The following is a 17,363-nucleotide window of genomic DNA, read 5'->3' on the forward strand; positions in this document are numbered from 1 at the left end:
ATTTTTGTGTTGGGGAGGTTCTAGAGGGCTTGGTTTGAGGGAGGTTTTTATTGAAAGGAAAAGAGACTTGGTTGCCATCTGAGTTCCAGGACGCCCGCACAGGCGGAGGCGGAGGTTCAGGAGGCGAGGAGCGCTGGGAAACCGACGGCCCAGGCGGCCCGAGACGGGAGTGAGAGTAATGACAGGTGCCTGCTCCGTGGCCCCCCCGCCTGCAGCGGGCGGGGAGCCTGGGCGCGAGTGGGCTGGGTCTCGGGCAGGTTGACTCAGCTGTTTGCTGGGCCGGTCAAGTTCGGACACGTTCCGAGCCCGCAGTCCCGGAGCTAAGCCCCGACTTGTCTGCAGCTGGGGATTTAAACCGGACCTCTGCCAGCTGTGCGCACTTTGGCACCGGGCGCACACACGGAGCGCGATCTCTAGCGAGCCAGGTGAGGACCCGCTTTGCAGGTGGCTTCAGTTTCTGTAAACGCGTTGCTATCGAAAGGTATTGTTTTAAGTATTGACGGTGTTTTATCTTTTCCCCCTACTCTCAGGCAGATGTGCAATACCAGTATGTCTGTGTCTACGGATGGTGCTGTGAGCACCTCACAGATTCCGGCTTCTGAACAAGAGACCCTGGTTGGTATTTTGTCTCAAAGGGTAACTTTTAAGAATATTTTCCTTGGTGATGTGATCAGCTGAATTAGGTCGACCCACCCAATCATTGCCGGGCCCCTTAAGAGTGGGATGGTGTGTACGTAGCTTAGATTCTGCTAGGTGGTGGCATGTATTATGTGACAGAGGTTTTCCCCTGTGTTGACTCGTTAGTATTTAACTTTTTAAATGGTTCCTAGAAGTCACAACAGTAATTCATGCCGGTAGAGTTGAGGCATGGGCAGAAATGAAGAAAGTCCCAACCGAAAATTCTAGCCTTTTGACTATGTCTTTTAGATTTTTTTAAAGTGTATATATAACCACATACATATGTGCACGTGTGAATTTTAATGGTATTGTTTTGTTCTAGTAAGATGACGTTAAGTTAGAGGTACATCTCTGTCAAATAAAATTACAGAATTGTTTTTATCAGCTGTATAGTATTTCGTAACAGTATGCCATTTAAAAATTTATGCCTTGACTGTTTTAATTGCCTTTTAGTGTTTGAGTATTACACGTAGTGCTGCTGTGTGTTAGGATACATTTAATGAAAAGGTTATGATTTATTTTTGAATATTTCTGTAAAAGTATTTTATGGGAGAACTCATGGGTCTTGAATTATATGCATACTATTTGATTGCTACTGATAACTTGCTAGCTCACCAAAAGACTGTTAATAGTGTGTTTTCTTCCTACCTTCTAAGTTCTTCTGGCTGGGCTAGTTAACAGATAGATTAACAGGAGAAATATCAAAGTTTTAATACATGGGCATGGGTATGAAAGTTCCAAAGACAGTGAGGCAACATGGGGTGTATAAGACATTTTTGGACGAAGGAGAAAACGGGGGTGGGGTATTAGATTTCAGAAGTGAGAATGGGCCATTTATAAGTAGTTGAGGAAGAGCGGAGCGTGCTTACTTCCCTTACTATGACAGAAAATTTTTGCTAGGCAACTCAGAAACAGTGGGGCACGGAGGGCAGCTACTAACCGGCCCCTGCCTGACCCCTCTTATTACCCCCTCAGTTCAATGAGGCTAAGGCACATCCTGCGATCTCCTTCCTGAAGCAGGTTTTTCTTTCTGGATCTCTTGGGAGGGAAAGAGGGGGAGGGTCAGAAAGTCTTTCTGAATCTTTTGTTTTTTAATAAACAGCTTAAAACCAGTATCCCCAAAAGCAGCTTCAGGGTAGCAAAACTTTGGTTCCCTTCAGTGTAGTTGACTGGCCCCTGGAATACAGGTCATATGTTTTCCTTTTTTTTTTTTTAAGCCAATACCTGTCACTGTTTGGTGCATGGTAGAAACTCAGTAAATGTTTATTAAGTAGATAATTGAAATGAAGACCAACTAGGACAGTGGTTCTCAACCTTCTGGCCCTTTAAATACAGTTCCTCATGTTGTGACCCCAACCATAAAATCATTTTCATTGCTACTTCATAACTGTAATGTTGCTACTGTTATGAATCATAATGTAAATATCTGATATGCAGGATGGTCTTAGGCGACCCCTGTGAAAGGGTCGTTCGACCACCAAAGGGGTCTCGACCCACAGGTTGAGAACCGCTGAACTAAGAGGCAGCATGATATAGTCAGAAGAAAATGGTGGTTTGTAATTGAGGGGCATAAGTGGCAGTCTCAGATCTGCTCTTAATTATCTTGTCACCTTGGTTTGGTTATTTAAATTCTCCATTCTTCAGGAACCTAATCTGTAGAAGGAAAAGATTGGTAAAAGGCCCCACACTAAAGGTTTATTTTTCTTGGGTTTTGTAATTTAGTTTACAGTAAGCTCATAGGGGTATTCCATTTATGGCTGAGTTTGTAAGATAATAAGCTGATGACAGAAACAGCTGGAGGGACAAAACATAATTTTCACTGCATCGGCATGGATACCTGTTTTGATGACAACTGGTAACAGTTGAGAAGTCTGACTGTTTGTGTAATAATTAGGTCCCAGCATTTTTTTTCAAACTCCTGAGACAGTCTGGTATTCAGTTTATATAGTCTATTATATTTAGTGAAAACATTGTGACTTATTTTTTGAAGTATAACCTTGTGAGATTGCTAAATGTAGTGTCTGCTATCTTTATTGAAATTATGGACATGTTTGCAAAGGGGCTTATAGTTCTGTAATATATTTGGAAGTATAATAGCAACTCTTTTTCATAGGTTAGACCAAAGCCATTGCTTTTGAAGTTGTTAAAATCTGTTGGTGCACAAAAAGACACGTATACTATGAAAGAGGTAAGCTGAACTAAGAGTTACTGAGATAACTAATGTCTTACTAGCATTTTGCTGCCTTTTCTTTTCCTAATGTGTAGTACCTAGATATCTGGGCAGTTAAGGTCTGAAAAAATACATTTTAAAGTTTTATTTAACTAAATCAGAAGCAGTGTCTCTGCATCCATCAAATTAAAAGGAAAAGATTTAAAAGCAGCTTTTTATAGGATTGTTATTTTTGATGGTTGTGAATGTGGTTGCTGGTTTAACCTCTTCAGATAAATGATATTGAATGCATTTGAAACTAACATTTAATTTTCATTAATCCTCAGAAATCATATTTCTGTTTCAGGTTATATTTTATCTTGGCCAGTATATTATGAAGAAGCGATTATATGATGAGAAGCAACAGCATATTGTATATTGTTCAAATGACCTTCTAGGGGATTTGTTTGGAGTGCCAAGTTTCTCTGTGAAAGAACACAGGTGAGTTTTTCAGTTTAGTCTATTGTAAAAAACAAGCTGGGTAAATGTTTCAATTCACCTCCACCCTCCTTTTTGTCAGAGAAAAATTGTTATATGTAAAAGATGCTAAATTTTAATTTCTTAGCAATACAGCATATAGGGTGGGGCAAAAGTAGGTTTTTAGTTGTGAGTACGAGAAACACAGTTTATTCTTGTATTATTTGGAGATGCAATTTCTGGTATTAAAGTTATCTTTGACTTGAATTCTGATATGTTGAGAGGTTACATACTGGGGAAATTGCTGACTTAGAAAAAGGATACGAATAAAAATGTTGACTTGTGAGTTTAAGGAGCTGTATCATCATTCCCAAGGGTAAAAAGAAATAGTTGGATTTGGCACCTTGAGAATTAGAAATGATGTCTTGTGACCAAAAACATTCTCTAAAATCATTGGTTTAAAAAAAACAAAAAACACTATGATATCAATGAAGACTGGGATAAGTGAATTGCCTTCCTGTTAAGATGTAAGTTCAGTGAGAGCAGAGATTGATGGGGTTTTTGTATTCTTTCCCCCCAGTTTCTAGAACAGTGATTGGTACATAGTAGGTTCTCAGTCTGTATTTACAAGATGAATAATACTGTTTTATCTTCAACAAATTTTAAGGTCAAGAAAGAAAATCCATTAGATGGCTGGTCAAGGGTTGATGAAAGTCAAAATTAGAATCAAGTCCCTGTAGTGGGGTTTTTATAACACACTACTTTTTTTAGGTAGTCTATTTCTAAACAAAGCTAGAAAATTTCTCTTTGAAAATAAGTACATATGTTAACCCGCTTTCTGCATTTATACCCATTCTCTGGAATTGTTTGGTAAAGTCCAAACAAGGCACATTTCAAGAGATGGAAACAAAATCTTTCAACTAGAGAGACTTTAGTGATTGTAAAAGGTAGCTGTATGTAATCATTCTACAACTAATTATGGTGCTTTTAAGACCTAGAACATTGATATAATATGAATTCAGTGATTTAAAATTTGGTCTTTGTGCACTTAAATATAATAATACTTTTAAAAGTCTGGTTAAGGCCAATTTGATACATTTATTTTAAAATGTACATTTCTTATTTCTTCTCCCTACAAGGAAAATATACACAATGATCTACAAAAACTTGGTAATAGTCAATCAGGCGGGTAAGTTAATTTTTGAATATCATAAACATATACCATGAAAATATTTTAAGACATTTTGTGTATGTTTAGTCATTTTGTAATTGTGATTCTCTTTAAAAGTTGCTTTAATGATATGTTTAACTGTAATAAAAGAATATGATAAATTTAATGGGAAGAACTACATATGAAATAAAACAGTGGTTGTCAACCTTTCGGACCTCACGGACCACCAGTGGTCCACAGACCACCGGTTGTCGACCACTGAACTAAAACAACATAACACTAAGACTCTAATGCAGATTTATGATATGTAAGGTTAAATGTCTTGTTACCTCCGTTTAGGCCTTGGGATATGAGGGTTAGTATTTGTTTTGAAATGTGGATAATTTCAAAAGTTACTGCTTAGTAGAGATGTGATCAAACCTGAAGTATATTGAAAGGCTTTGGGAAATAATGTATATACCTAGGTAGGACCATTTGAAAGGATGGGTATTTTTTTTTGTGTGTGTGTGTGTGTGTGTGTGTTTACTTTTATAATAGACATAGCTTTGTTTACCAATTTGTTTAGGTAAGTGGCATTGTACTTTCTTGCCTTTAGACGTACACTTACCCCTTTAATAATGTGACAAAAGCACTGGATTCTCATTCTAGAAAAATATACATATACTAGAGGCCCGGTGCACAAAAATTTGTGCACTGGGAGGGGGGGTGTCCCTCAGCCTGGCCTGTGCCCTCTCGCAGTCTGGGACCCCTCAGTGGATGTCCACCTGCTGGCTTAGGCCTGCTCCCCAGGGGATCGGGCCTAAGCTGGCAGTCAGACATCCCTCTGGCAGCCGGGAGCCCTCGGGGGATGTTCACTTGCCAGCGGGGGAGCAGGCCTAAGCTGCAGTTAGACATCCTTAGCGCTGCTGAGGAGGCGGGAGAGGCTCTCGCCACCACTGCTGTACTGGCAGCTATTAACCTGGCTTGTGGCTGAGCAGAGCTCCCTCTGTGGGAGCGCACTGACCATCAGGGGGCATCTCCTGCATTGAGCGTCTGCCCCCTGGTGGTCAGTGTGTGTCATAGTGACCAGTCATTCCCAGTTGTTCTGCTGTTAGGGTCAATTTGCATATTATCCTTTTATTATATAGGATAGTGGTATGCTGGTAAGTGTTTTAATCCACTCTCCAGGGGAAAAGGCCTGATTTATAGTGGTTGCTGATTTCCATGGTGTAAATACTCCCACCATGGCCATTTTTAGGGTACAAACACAGAATTGGGAAGAGAGGTGCACAGTCTGGGTTTGAGTGATGGTAGGAGCTGGCTCCAGTACACCACAGATTTCTTAAAGCCCATCCTAGAAAGTCAGTTAAGAACTCTTCTCAAAAAACAAAAACAAAAAACTGTTCTCAGAAGCTTATTTCCCAGAATGAACAGACCATTCCTTTATGCTCCTACTATTCTGTACTTAAATTTTATTGATATGTTTCTTTTTATAATTGTTTATATTGCTTTCTTATGTCCTGTTCAGGTCTACATTCTGCATCACACACACAGTAGTGTTTTATTAATATGGTGTTTAGTAAATGTGTTGAATACTTATTCTTCCAAAGTTAGGATTTAAGACCCAGAAAAGGGCATCACCATCTATCTTATTTGGAATAGAGGTGATTATTAGTCTGGTGACTTTATTGTTTTACAAAGCTCTTTATGAAATCAAATGAAGGCAAATAAACAACTATAGATAGTCTCTGTAGTAGTGTTTTCAGTTTTCTGAAGTATTATCTCTGATGTTTTCATTCATGTAAATTAATCTTGGTAAGCCCGGCCATTGTGGCTCAGTGGTTGAGCTTACATCTGTGAACCAGGATGTCAGTTGATTCTTAGTCCAGGCACGTGCCGGGTTGCAGGCTCAACCCCCACTAGGGGGCGTGCAGGAGGCAGCTGACCAATGGTTCTCTGTCATCATTGATGTTTCTATCTCTCTCTCCTTCTCCCTCTCTGAAATCAATAAAAATACATATTTTAAAAAAAGTTAACCTTGGTAGAATTTTGAAAAGGACAAAAAAGTAAATAAACCTTGGTGGATTACTAGGAACATTATGTTAATGAGATGGTAATTCGTAAATTTCTTATGTTATTTCCATTCTGAGTTTCAGGTTTCAGTTTAGTGGCATTAACTTTAGAACTCATAGTGTTCTAAACCTTGTCATATCTAGTGCTTCCTTTTTTATTACATCTGCTTTGTAATACCTGTTATACTAAAAATATAAAATGTACACGTACAACTTAAAATAAGTATAATACCTTGCTCATAATATAAAGAAGAAATAAACTGTTATGACATTGTATATCATTTCAAATTGTTAATGCTCAGTCCTGACTTCCCTACTAAGGTGAAAATGTCTCAGGGAGCAGTAAAGCGCATTTGATTATGATGTTTGGTAATTTCTATAACTGAAACTGACTTTTTGAGCTCCATGTCTACACATCCAGTTAAAAACTAAAATTACCTACCTGAGTTTCATCCCCTTTAGTTCACTATCTTCCCATCCAAGTCTATTCATCTTTTCCAGTTTCTGTCTTGGTGAATAGCACCACCCATTTATCCACCCCGGGTAGAATCTTGGAATCCTTAACTCCTTTCTCCTTTTGCCTTGTGTGTCAGACACCCTGGTTTTTACCTTTTTAATTTCTCTGGAATTTATCTTTTTTCCATGGCTTAGTTTAGGTTTTAATACTTTTTTATATGTATTATTGCAGTTGCTGTCCAATACTGGTTTTCCTGCCTCTGCTCTCTTTTCCTTATATTTTGCCTGAGTGATTTTGTCACTCCTGTGCATAAAAAGACCATTTAGGCCCAGCTGGCATTGCTGGTGGTCGAGCTAGAACCAGGAGATCGAGATTTGATTCCCAGTGGGATGGGCGGGTGGGGTGGGGGGCGTGCCACATGCCAGGGTTGCAGGCTTGATCCCCAGTGTGGGGTGTGTAGGAGGCAGCCAGTCAATAATTCTCTCTCATCATTGATGTTTCTCTCTCTCTCTCCCTCCCTTTTCCTTCCTTTCTGAAATAAATAAAATTATTTATAAAAAGACCATTTAGGGAAGGGTTTCTTATTGCTTGCTGGATAAAATACTTGCTGTGCACTAGAAAGTCAGTTTTTTAAAAAAATATTTTTTAGTTTTTAATATGTATATTTTTAATTGATCCCCACTGGGGGTCAAGCCCAAAACCTGGGCATGTGTCCTGACTGGGAATCGAACCATGACCAGGTTCATAGGTTGACTCTCAACCACTGAGCCATGCCAGCCAGGCTGGGAGACACATGTTTAATACTTGTTGAAAGGTTAAATTGTGTGAGCATTTTGTCCTGGACTATATATTGAGTAGCCCTTTCTTAGTTTGTGTTTTTCTGTTTTTATTTTCCACCAGAACCATCAGATTCAGGCACATCTGTGAGTGAAAACAGATGTCACCTTGAAGGTGGGAGTGATCAAAAGGTAATTTTGAAATTAACTCATTCTAGTATAATTCTTGAAAATAGGAAACGTTATTACAACGGGGAATTAGCTTTCTGGTGTTACAAGTTAAGTTTGTGCGTCTTTTTCCCCTTGAATTCTTAGGACTCTGTACAAGAGCTTCAGGAAGAGAAACCTTCATCTTCAGATTTGGTTTCTAGACCATCTACCTCATCTAGAAGGAGAACAATTAGTGAGACAGGTATATGTGAATATTTAATTGTCATTTTCAAACAGCTTTTCAGTGTTCATTTTCTTAGGAAATTAATACACTTGGGCTTAATTAAATTGTACTTTTTTGGTTTAGATGAATTAATTTCTGAGTTTTAGTCTCAGTTTTATGTGATTTGTTTGATTTTAAAAATTGCTTTCTGAGCAACATTTTTCTGGTTGACTGCAGTTTACTTTGCCCCTGCTAGATTTTATAGTTAGCCAGTTTTCTATTCAAGATAATAGAGGACAAAGATATAAACTCATTATTCTTAGTCACCTTAGTAGTTAAAGTATTGTAATTGTTTTTAATAAGTAATAAAATATCAGTGAGTTTAAAAACGGTAAATACCGTCTTAGAAATAAAAACAAGATAAAGAAAATAGCTGAACAGTTTTGCAGCTAAAAGATAGTGGAGGAGGAGGCTGTTGCCTAATCAAAAGTCATTATAACCAAAAGTATATGAATCAGGTGAAAGAAGATCAATGAAATAGTTAAACCCAGACTAAAATCCTGTATGTGAGGGTAGTAAGGGCAGAGGAGTCCTATTAAATATATGGGTCTGGAAAAAAAGGTTAGTTATTTTGGGGGGAGAGAATCAATTTATATTTGTATTAACTTATGCTGAAGTGAATTGCAGATGTACCTTCTAAGTATATTGACTTATGACAGAAATCCTAGATTGTTTAATACAAGCTAGGGATAGATTAAATTGTGATTTAATGGAGATAACATTCTGAAAGAAGCTTAAAAAGCTTTTAAAAATAGTATTCCGCTATTATTCTGGACAGATCCAATGAAAGTGTTAACTGTTGAAACAGGTTTAATTTCATTGGAACTAAATTTCAGTACAAATAGGTACTCATGACAGCTTAATTTCTAAATAAACTGTGTAGTAATTTAATTAATTTGTTTTTCCTTACATATCCAGAAGAAAACTCAGATGAATTATCTGGTGAACGTCAAAGAAAGCGCCACAGATCTGATAGTATTTCCTTTTCCTTTGATGAAAGCCTTGCTCTGTGTGTAATAAGGGAGATACGCTGTGAAAGAAGCAGTAGTAGTAGTGAATCAACAGGGACTTCATCAAATCCGGTAATCTTCTTGCTTAAGTAAAAAATGACTTAATAAGACTTGTTTTTTAAATCTAATTTTGGCAGTTCTAATAAGCATTCAGGTAGGACGTACATGTATATGTGATTACTGCTATACAGTGGTAATTTTTTACTTTTATTTTTATGAGTTTGTTTAAGCCAAACTGGTGACATATGCCAGGGAGCAAGATCTCAAATGCTCCCGGTAAGTTTTTTTTTGTTTGTTTTTTTTTTCAAATAAACAAGTATAGCTCTTCCCTACTCCAACCCTAGGTTTAGGGAGAATGGTGTAAGATAGCAGAGTAGCATTGAGGTGGGTTGGTAAAATTAGTACCAATATTAATAAATATATTTTTTTTTGTGTGTGTGTGTTTTTTTTTTAAATTAAATCTTTATTGTTCTGATTACATTGGGATATAGGATAGTCTGAGAATTTAGAATTTTTTTTTTAAATAAGGGAATAGCCTGGCTGGTGTGGCTCAGTGGTTGAGTGTCAATGAACTAGTGTCAATAATTCTCTCTCATCATTTTTTTAAAAAAAATACATTTTTATTGATTTCGGAGAGGAAGGGGGAGGGAAAGAGAGATAGAAACATCAATGTTAAGAGAGAACCATTGATTGGCTGCCTCCTGCACGCCCCCTACTGGGGATCGAGCCTGAAACCTGGACATATTCCCTTTACTGGAATCAAACCCAGGACCCTTCAGTCTGCAGGCCGACGCTCTATCCCAGGGGTCCTCAAACTACGGCCCGCGGGCCACATGCAAATACAAATATTGTATTTGTTCCCGTTTTGTTTTTTTACTTCAAAATAAGACATGTGCAGTGTGCATAGGAATTTGTTCATAGTTTTTTTTAAACTATAGTCCGGCCCTCCAACGGTCTGAGGGACAGTGAACTGGTCCCCTGTTTAAAAAGTTTGAGGACCCCTGCTCTATCCACTGAGCCAAACCAGCTAGGGCTCTCTCTCATCATTGATGTTTCTCTCTCCCTCTCCCGTCCTCTCTGAAATCAATAAAAAAATAAAAAATAAAGTAAGGGAACAAAAATGGAAATTTGATTTAGATATTTTAGATTCTAAGGCAAATTTGTGTTAAATATTTAGAATAAATTTTTTTTACTATAGTTGTCAGCAAGTAAATTGGCAGAGTCTGAGCTTTACATTTGCGATATGTAGGTCTAGACATCAACAAGGTCTGATACTAATGCTGTGAAATGGGTGTAATATTGCATGGATGACATATCAGTACATTTTGATTGATAAAAATCTGAAGTGTTGGATTGATAAAAATCCAGGAGTAAAATTCTTAAGTGATGTCACTGAAAGAAGTTTTGTTTTTTTTTGTGTTTTGTTTTTTAAATATATTTTATTGATTTTTTACAGAGAGGAAGGGAGAGAGAGAGAGAGTTAGAAACATCAATGAGAGAGAACATCGATCAGCTGCTTCCTGCACACCCCCCTACTGGGGATGTGCCCGCAACCCCGCGTACATGCCCCTGGCTTTGATTGATAAAAATCCGAAGTGTTGGATTGATAAAAATCCAGGAGTAAAATTCTTAAGCGATGTCACTGAAAGAAGTTTTGTAAAGAAGTTTTTGCTAGCAAGAGTACTTGAAAAATGTAATATTTTCTTTCTTGTCATTTAACATGGTCTTTAAAATGTAATTAAAATTAGAACATTTATTTGTGATATGACAGTTTCTCCTGATCACTATTCTGGATCCGAATGATCATTTTTTAGTTTTCTAGAATATATAAGGGACTGAACCAATTATGATATTAACCCTATTCTTTTTATGTATTCTTGTTGCTAGTATTTGTTTTTCTCTTCCAAAGCAGTAATTTTATGGATACAGATGTGAACTTTACAGTTAGTATTTAGAAGAGCTGTTACTTATGTAGGCCACTAGATGGCATGAGTAGAACAGGTTTATTCAGTAGATATTTAAGTGTCTTCTTTTCCAGGTTTTATTTGGCACTAGAGATACTGTGGTAGTCAAGGTAGATATGATCCCTGTCCTCATGGGAAGATAGACCATCTTGGTTCCTGGGTCGACACTCAATTGCTAAGCCCCACTGGCTGGGGGATCCAGAATCTTAATTTAGTGTCGGTGTGCAGAATAGAATTAAGGAAGAGTTAGGGGCACAGGGATGATTTAGGAAGCTGTTATAGAGGCCAACAAGTAATGTACAATGTCACCCCCTCAACCCCTGATTTTAGGATCTTGATGCTGGCGTAAGTGAACAATCAGGTGATTGGTTGGATCAAGATTCAGTTTCAGATCGATTCAGTGTAGAATTTGAAGTTGAGTCTTTCAATTCAGAAGATTATAACCTCAGTGAAGAAGGACAAGAACTCTCAGATGAAGATGATGAGGTAGTTTTATTTTCTCTAATTATATTCTAAAATTTTTTTCATTTGTTGACTGATGAGATTGAAAGAATGTATTCAGATTTCACTTGAAATACTTGAACTTGATTTATTCAAACTGGAATATTGTTATGTGGAATTGAGGCTTTGTAGTTCCTTGTCTGATTTATATTTTTATAAATATGCCAAGAAGTATGTAGGCCTTAATGAGCATTGTTATAATAGTCTGCTCATTAAAAATATTTAACTCAGTTCCCCTCTATTAATATTAATTTACTTTTTATAAAAGTGACGCATGCATGCAGTTATATAAAGTCACATAGTATCTCTAGATCTGTTGCCTACATTTTTAGCTGTTTCATTGTTATTTAATACCTTATTTATAAAATAAGGTGCTTGTCCTGCATATTTTGTTTCATTCATTTTATATATCTTATCTGAGTTTTTACCATATTGGCTCAGGATTTCACTGATCTCCGTTTTTCCCCCTTTATACTCTCTCATTCCATTTGACTGTTGTCTCAGAATTTCTGATATATAGTAGCACATGTTATTCATTTAGGACTTACCATTAAGAAACCTTTCTAGTTGAAAAAAAAAATAATGGGTTTATTTTATTAGGTATATCAAGTTACTGTGTATCACGCAGGGGAGAGTGATACAGACTCATTTGAAGATGATCCTGAAATTTCCTTAGCTGTAAGTATACATCTGTTTTTAAGGTATCGAAAAATAACATTGAAATCAAGATTAGAATATATATAGTCTACTTCCTGACGAGGCAATTTTTATAAAGTTAAAATCTTTAAAATTTTAATTATTTAAAGCGTTTTGTTCTTTTATTTGTTGTGTTGGGATATGTTGCTACATTTTTTAACTTTTTGAGCTGGAACTTTTAAAGAACATTATTATGAAAGGGGATCCAAGATGTTGGTGATATAGGTGGGAGGTACACCCACCTCCTCCCAGGACCAAACAATTAAATACAGAGCAATCAACCTGAATAACCAACTGAAGACCAGCTGAAGAGAAGTCTTATAACCAAGGATTTACAGAAGAGTCCACATCAAGACTCGAGACTCGTAGGAAGTGCAGAGAGCAAAAGGACTGACCCTGCTCCCACAGGCGGCAATTGAGGTTCCAGGGGAGTATCTCAGCTGCAGGGGGATTCCCTGATAAGTATGGGGTCTTAAGCCCAAGCCAGGCTCCCCAGCCCGGAGCACCAGAGCCAGGAAGAGCTGCCCATATAACATCTGGCTGTGAAAAGCAGCGGGATTTCTGTCTGCCAGGGAGAGGCAGGATTCAGGCAAATTTTGTTGCATGGCTCTTGGACAGGGGAAATTTTTTCCTCACACATCCAACTGGTGCAGAGCCTTCCTTTCACAGGGCCAAATCTTGGCTTGTTTAGGCCTCATAAACTCTGCTGGCCTCACCCTGACGACTCCCTGAGACCCTGCCCACCACAAAGGTGTGCGAGCACCCAGCAGGACAGCTAGACTTGGTATACCCTGGGACATTTGCTGAGTGTTCTCCGACCCAGCTCTGGCACCATGATTGGACTCATATAGATATGGAGAACACCTCTCACCTTGTCACTCACTAAGAACCTGTTGCATGTAACTCGAGTACTGCTAGAGGCCCTTTCAGTGACTGAGCCTAACAGTTGGAGGCAGATGGAGGCAGACCTGGAGGTTCCTAGCGACTTTCGCTGACTGGCCCCTAGGTACAGTGCTGTTATAAGTAAGCCTTGGTGCACAGCTTAATCCTTCCCGAGCACACTCAAGCCCAGGATAGGCAGCCATAAACTATGAATCACTTTGCAGCTTTAAACAGGTTGCCCAGGGCCAGTCATTGGCAGCGTCTGACATTGACCTGTACCAGAGTCCCTCCCAAGAGGCCCCAGATCCAGTATACCCAGTGTCAGTGTCAGACAACATCAGAGCAGGATTCAATTAGCTTCAAAAGCAGCATATCCAAAGATCTCAGTAGGCACCAGATTCTACTGAGGCAAATTCCACTCTGAGTGGTCAGCACCTGCACAGCAGCTCATGCTCTGTGGTCAGGATCGATCCTCACAGCCAGTCTAAGGGTTGACCCCACACATGAATGGGCCAGTAGCAGTCGAGACAGTTACAACAGGAGGGCCCACATAATTCCCACAAGGGACACTTCTGGAGCATCCAGCTCAGGTGATCAAGGACTCTGTGCCACAAGATCCCACAGGACACCTATTAGGGAAGACCACTCTACCAACACAGAGTCATAGTAGATCTACCTAATATGTAGAAGCAAACACACAGAGGCAGACATAATGGGGAGACAAACCTGCCCCAAATGAAAGAACAGGAAAAATCCCCAGAAAAAGCTAAATGAAATGGAGGCAAGCAGTTTACCAGATACAGAGTTCAAAATGGCTATAAGAATGCACAAGGGACTTAGGAGAAGAATGGATGAAATCAATTAGGACTTAACCTAAAAGATAGTAAACATAAAAGGCACATAGAAACCATAAAAAAGAACCAGTCAGAAATGAAGACTACACTAGAAGAAATAAACAGAAGGTTGGATGATGAAGAGGATCAAAGCAGTTTGGAAGACAAGGTAAAAGAAAACACCCAACCAGAGCAGCAAAAGAACACTATTATAGAAAATTTTAAGTATGTATAGCATACATAATCTCACATGTACTAATCACCAACTTCTAATAGTTACCAACATTTTGCCAATCTGGTTGAATATAAACATTTTGGCATTAGAATGTAGTAAGATATGCATTAAAGAAATCAGGACTTGTCTGGCCAGCATGGCTCAGTGGTTGAGTGTCGACCTATGAATCAGGAGGTTGTGGTTTGATTCCCAGTCAGGGCACATGCCCAAGTTGCGGGCTCGATCCCCAGTGGGGGGTGTCTAGGAGGCAGCTGATCAGTGATTCTCATCATTGATGTTTCTATCCCTCTCCCTTCCTCTCTGAAATCAATAAAAATATATTTTCAGAAAAGAAGAAATCAGAACTTAAATATTACATGCTTTACTGGGCTCCTGAGGTATTTTTAACTGAATATTTGCTTTAACTTCTGTTAATGTTGCCTTTTCTATTTGAATAGGAAATCTCATTTTTCTTTTCTGGGTTGAAACAATTACCCAGATGCAAAAGTAAAATTGTAAAATTATTGAAAATTTTTTTGCTATATTCTATATAATAAAGCCTAATGTGCTGTGTGTCTGGTCAACCGGTCAACCAATCAAAGTGTAATATGCTAATGATATGCTAAGGCTGCTCAACTGCTTGCTAAGATGTGCACTGGCCACCAGGGAGCAGACAGTTGTTCGGTCGACCAGTTGATATGATGTGCACTGACCACCAAGGGGCAGACACTCCTACCCGTAGGTTAGCTTGCTGCTGGGTTCCTGCTGATCAGGACTGAGCGAGACGGGCCGGACACACCCTGGAACCCTCCCGCAGTCCCTTCCTGGCTGGCCAACCTCCGCTTCTCTCCCTGGCCTGATCATACACTGGTGAGATCCCTTGGCCTGGCCTGCACCCTCTTGCAATCTGGGACCCCTCGGGGGATGTCGGAGAGCCAGTTTTGGCCCGATCCCGCAGGCCAGGCTGAGGGACTCCACTAGTGCACGAATTCATGAACGAGTCTCTAGTTAGAAAATAATTAAAGTAACTAGACTCATTTGATACCAAGTTGAGTGAAATGTTTCAGACATAGATCTTGCAAATTTTTGGACTTTTTGAAGCATCTCAATCCCTAATATTACAAAACGTTTGTCTTTGGTTTTATCAGTTATAAGAAACCTACTTTAACAACTTGAAACAACCAATGTGGAAGAATGAACATTCTCCACTCTTGTTGCTAATGTATTATGTCATTTGTTAGGCAACTTAGAAATGGTACATTATTCATGGCAAGATAGGCAGGACCTTTTGTGGCAAGTGTTACATATACAGGGTCCTCAGTTAAGATAGGGAAATAAGGATATGTTCAGTGAAGAGGCTGAAGATGGTGGAAAGTTTCGGGAAATAAGTTGGGATAAAGAAAAAGCAATGAGCAGTTACAGAGTGAGAACACAGGAAAGGATAAACAAGTAAAGGGCATACATTTTGGATAGTGACAATGACGACAGATTTTAGCTGACAGTGATTATTGAAGAATGTTTCCACATTGTTTTTGTGGGTGAAGTTAGGGAACACTCAGCTGAGCCCTGAGTTTTAGAGCACTGCTGAGGGAGTCCATGGTGGATTGAGAGAGAGTTTCATCTAGATCGATGGGTGGACTCTGGCACAGTATCCAGGATTGAGCCTTTAAGGGAGTGGAGTGGTTACAGGTCTCATTACAGAGTAGTAGTTGATGCCAGTAGTTGGCACTTGTTTCAACTCAGAACCAACTGTGTATCTGTGTCCTCCAACAGATAACTTGAGATGCATGGTTAAGAGGCTAGCTGAAAAAAAAAAGTACTTAAAATCTCATACTTGAGGAAAGACTTTAAATGTTGAATGTTTTCTATAAAACATGAAATGCTGAAAATTAGGCCTTGTGATACATTTTACCTAGACCAGGGGTGGGCAACCTTTTTGTGAGTTCGTGCCAAAACCAGCAAAATCTCTGACTCAAAATTCTTCTGCATGCCAGCCCTAATTTTTTGAGAACATGTACGCCTACTTGGTATCTCTTAAGGTGTGTGTATGTGAAGAACCTTGAAGAAATAATAAAATTCATTCGAGCGACAAAAACACAGTATATGATGATGAAAAATAATTTATTTTTTAATGTATACATGTTATGTAAAATTATTTATCTAAGATGCACCTACACTGAATTTATCTGAAAAATAAAAAAGTCGATATTAAGAAAAAAATTGTAAATGGAAGATTCTGAGAGGGTTTCACGTGCCAGCAAAAGTTACTGGCGTGCCATGTTTGGCACGCATGCCAGGGGTTGCCCACCTTGGCCTAGACATATTAAAGTTAGTGTTAATATGACTAGTCATTAGAGGGTAACAGAGACTAACTGCCTTATTTCATTGAAGGATTATTGGAAGTGTACTTCGTGCAATGAAATGAATCCTCCCCTGCCATCACATTGCAACAGATGTTGGGCCCTTCGTGAGAATTGGCTTCCTGAAGACAAAGGGAAAGAAAAAGGAAGCGTGCCTGAGAAAACCAAACTAGAAAACCCAACACAAGTGGAAGAGGGCTTTGATGTCCCTGATTGTAAAAAAAGTACAGTGAGTGATTCCCAAGAATCATGCGTTGAAGAAAATGATGAAAAGATCACACAAGCCTCCCTATCCCAAGAAAGTGAGGACTATTCTCAGCCATCGACTTCTGGTAGCATCATTTATAGCAGCCAAGAAGATGTCAGAGAGTATGAGAGGGAAGAAACACAAGACAAAGAATGTGTGGATTCTAATTTTCCCAATAATGCCATCGAGCCTTGTGTGATTTGCCAAGGCCGGCCTAAAAATGGTTGCATCGTCCATGGCAAAACAGGACATCTTATGGCATGCTTTACATGTGCAAAAAAGCTAAAAAAAAGAAATAAGCCCTGTCCAGTGTGTAGACAACCAATTCAAATGATTGTGCTAACTTATTTCTCCTAGTCGACCTACCTATAAATTTTTTTAAACAAAATTTAGAAATGAAATTTTATTTTTTTACATTTATAAAAACAAGAAATTATCATAGGGGACCCTTTCCCCCCTCCCCA

At 38.8% G+C, this 17,363-nt stretch overlaps 1 protein-coding gene across 3 annotated transcripts; it reads left to right on the forward strand.

Annotated features, from left to right (window-relative positions):
* The first annotated feature begins 177 nt into the window (after positions 1-177).
* On the forward strand, positions 178-17,287 carry MDM2 (MDM2 proto-oncogene). Of its 3 annotated transcripts, XM_006097896.3 has the most exons (11): positions 180-425; positions 531-615; positions 2,792-2,866; positions 3,195-3,328; positions 4,444-4,493; positions 7,884-7,951; positions 8,075-8,171; positions 9,111-9,274; positions 11,497-11,652; positions 12,268-12,345; positions 16,684-17,287. In XM_006097896.3, exons 2-11 carry the CDS (start codon positions 535-537, stop codon positions 17,254-17,256), a joined length of 1,476 nt encoding a protein of 491 aa, XP_006097958.1. In that variant the 5' UTR covers positions 180-425; positions 531-534; the 3' UTR covers positions 17,257-17,287. The 3 variants fall into 3 exon arrangements, with proteins under 3 accessions (XP_014319088.1, XP_006097958.1, XP_023617425.1); XM_014463602.2 differs by lacking the exon at positions 11,497-11,652 and having other exon boundaries at positions 178-425; XM_023761657.1 differs by lacking the exon at positions 2,792-2,866.
* The last annotated feature ends 76 nt before the right edge of the window (positions 17,288-17,363 follow it).

This window comes from Myotis lucifugus, unplaced genomic scaffold (assembly GCF_000147115.1).
Source record: "Myotis lucifugus unplaced genomic scaffold, Myoluc2.0 scaffold_212, whole genome shotgun sequence".
Lineage (NCBI taxonomy): Eukaryota > Metazoa > Chordata > Mammalia > Chiroptera > Vespertilionidae > Myotis > Myotis lucifugus.

Bases quoted from the DNA above. Each gene is read 5' to 3' on its own strand.
- MDM2 (XM_006097896.3), top strand. From the start codon at position 535: ATGTGCAATACCAGTATGTCTGTGTCTACGGATGGTGCTGTGAGCACC. The intron at 8,172-9,110 runs GTATATGTGAAT...TTACATATCCAG, and splicing joins GAGAACAATTAGTGAGACAG to AAGAAAACTCAGATGAATTA. The intron at 9,275-11,496 runs GTAATCTTCTTG...CCCTGATTTTAG, and splicing joins CAGGGACTTCATCAAATCCG to GATCTTGATGCTGGCGTAAG.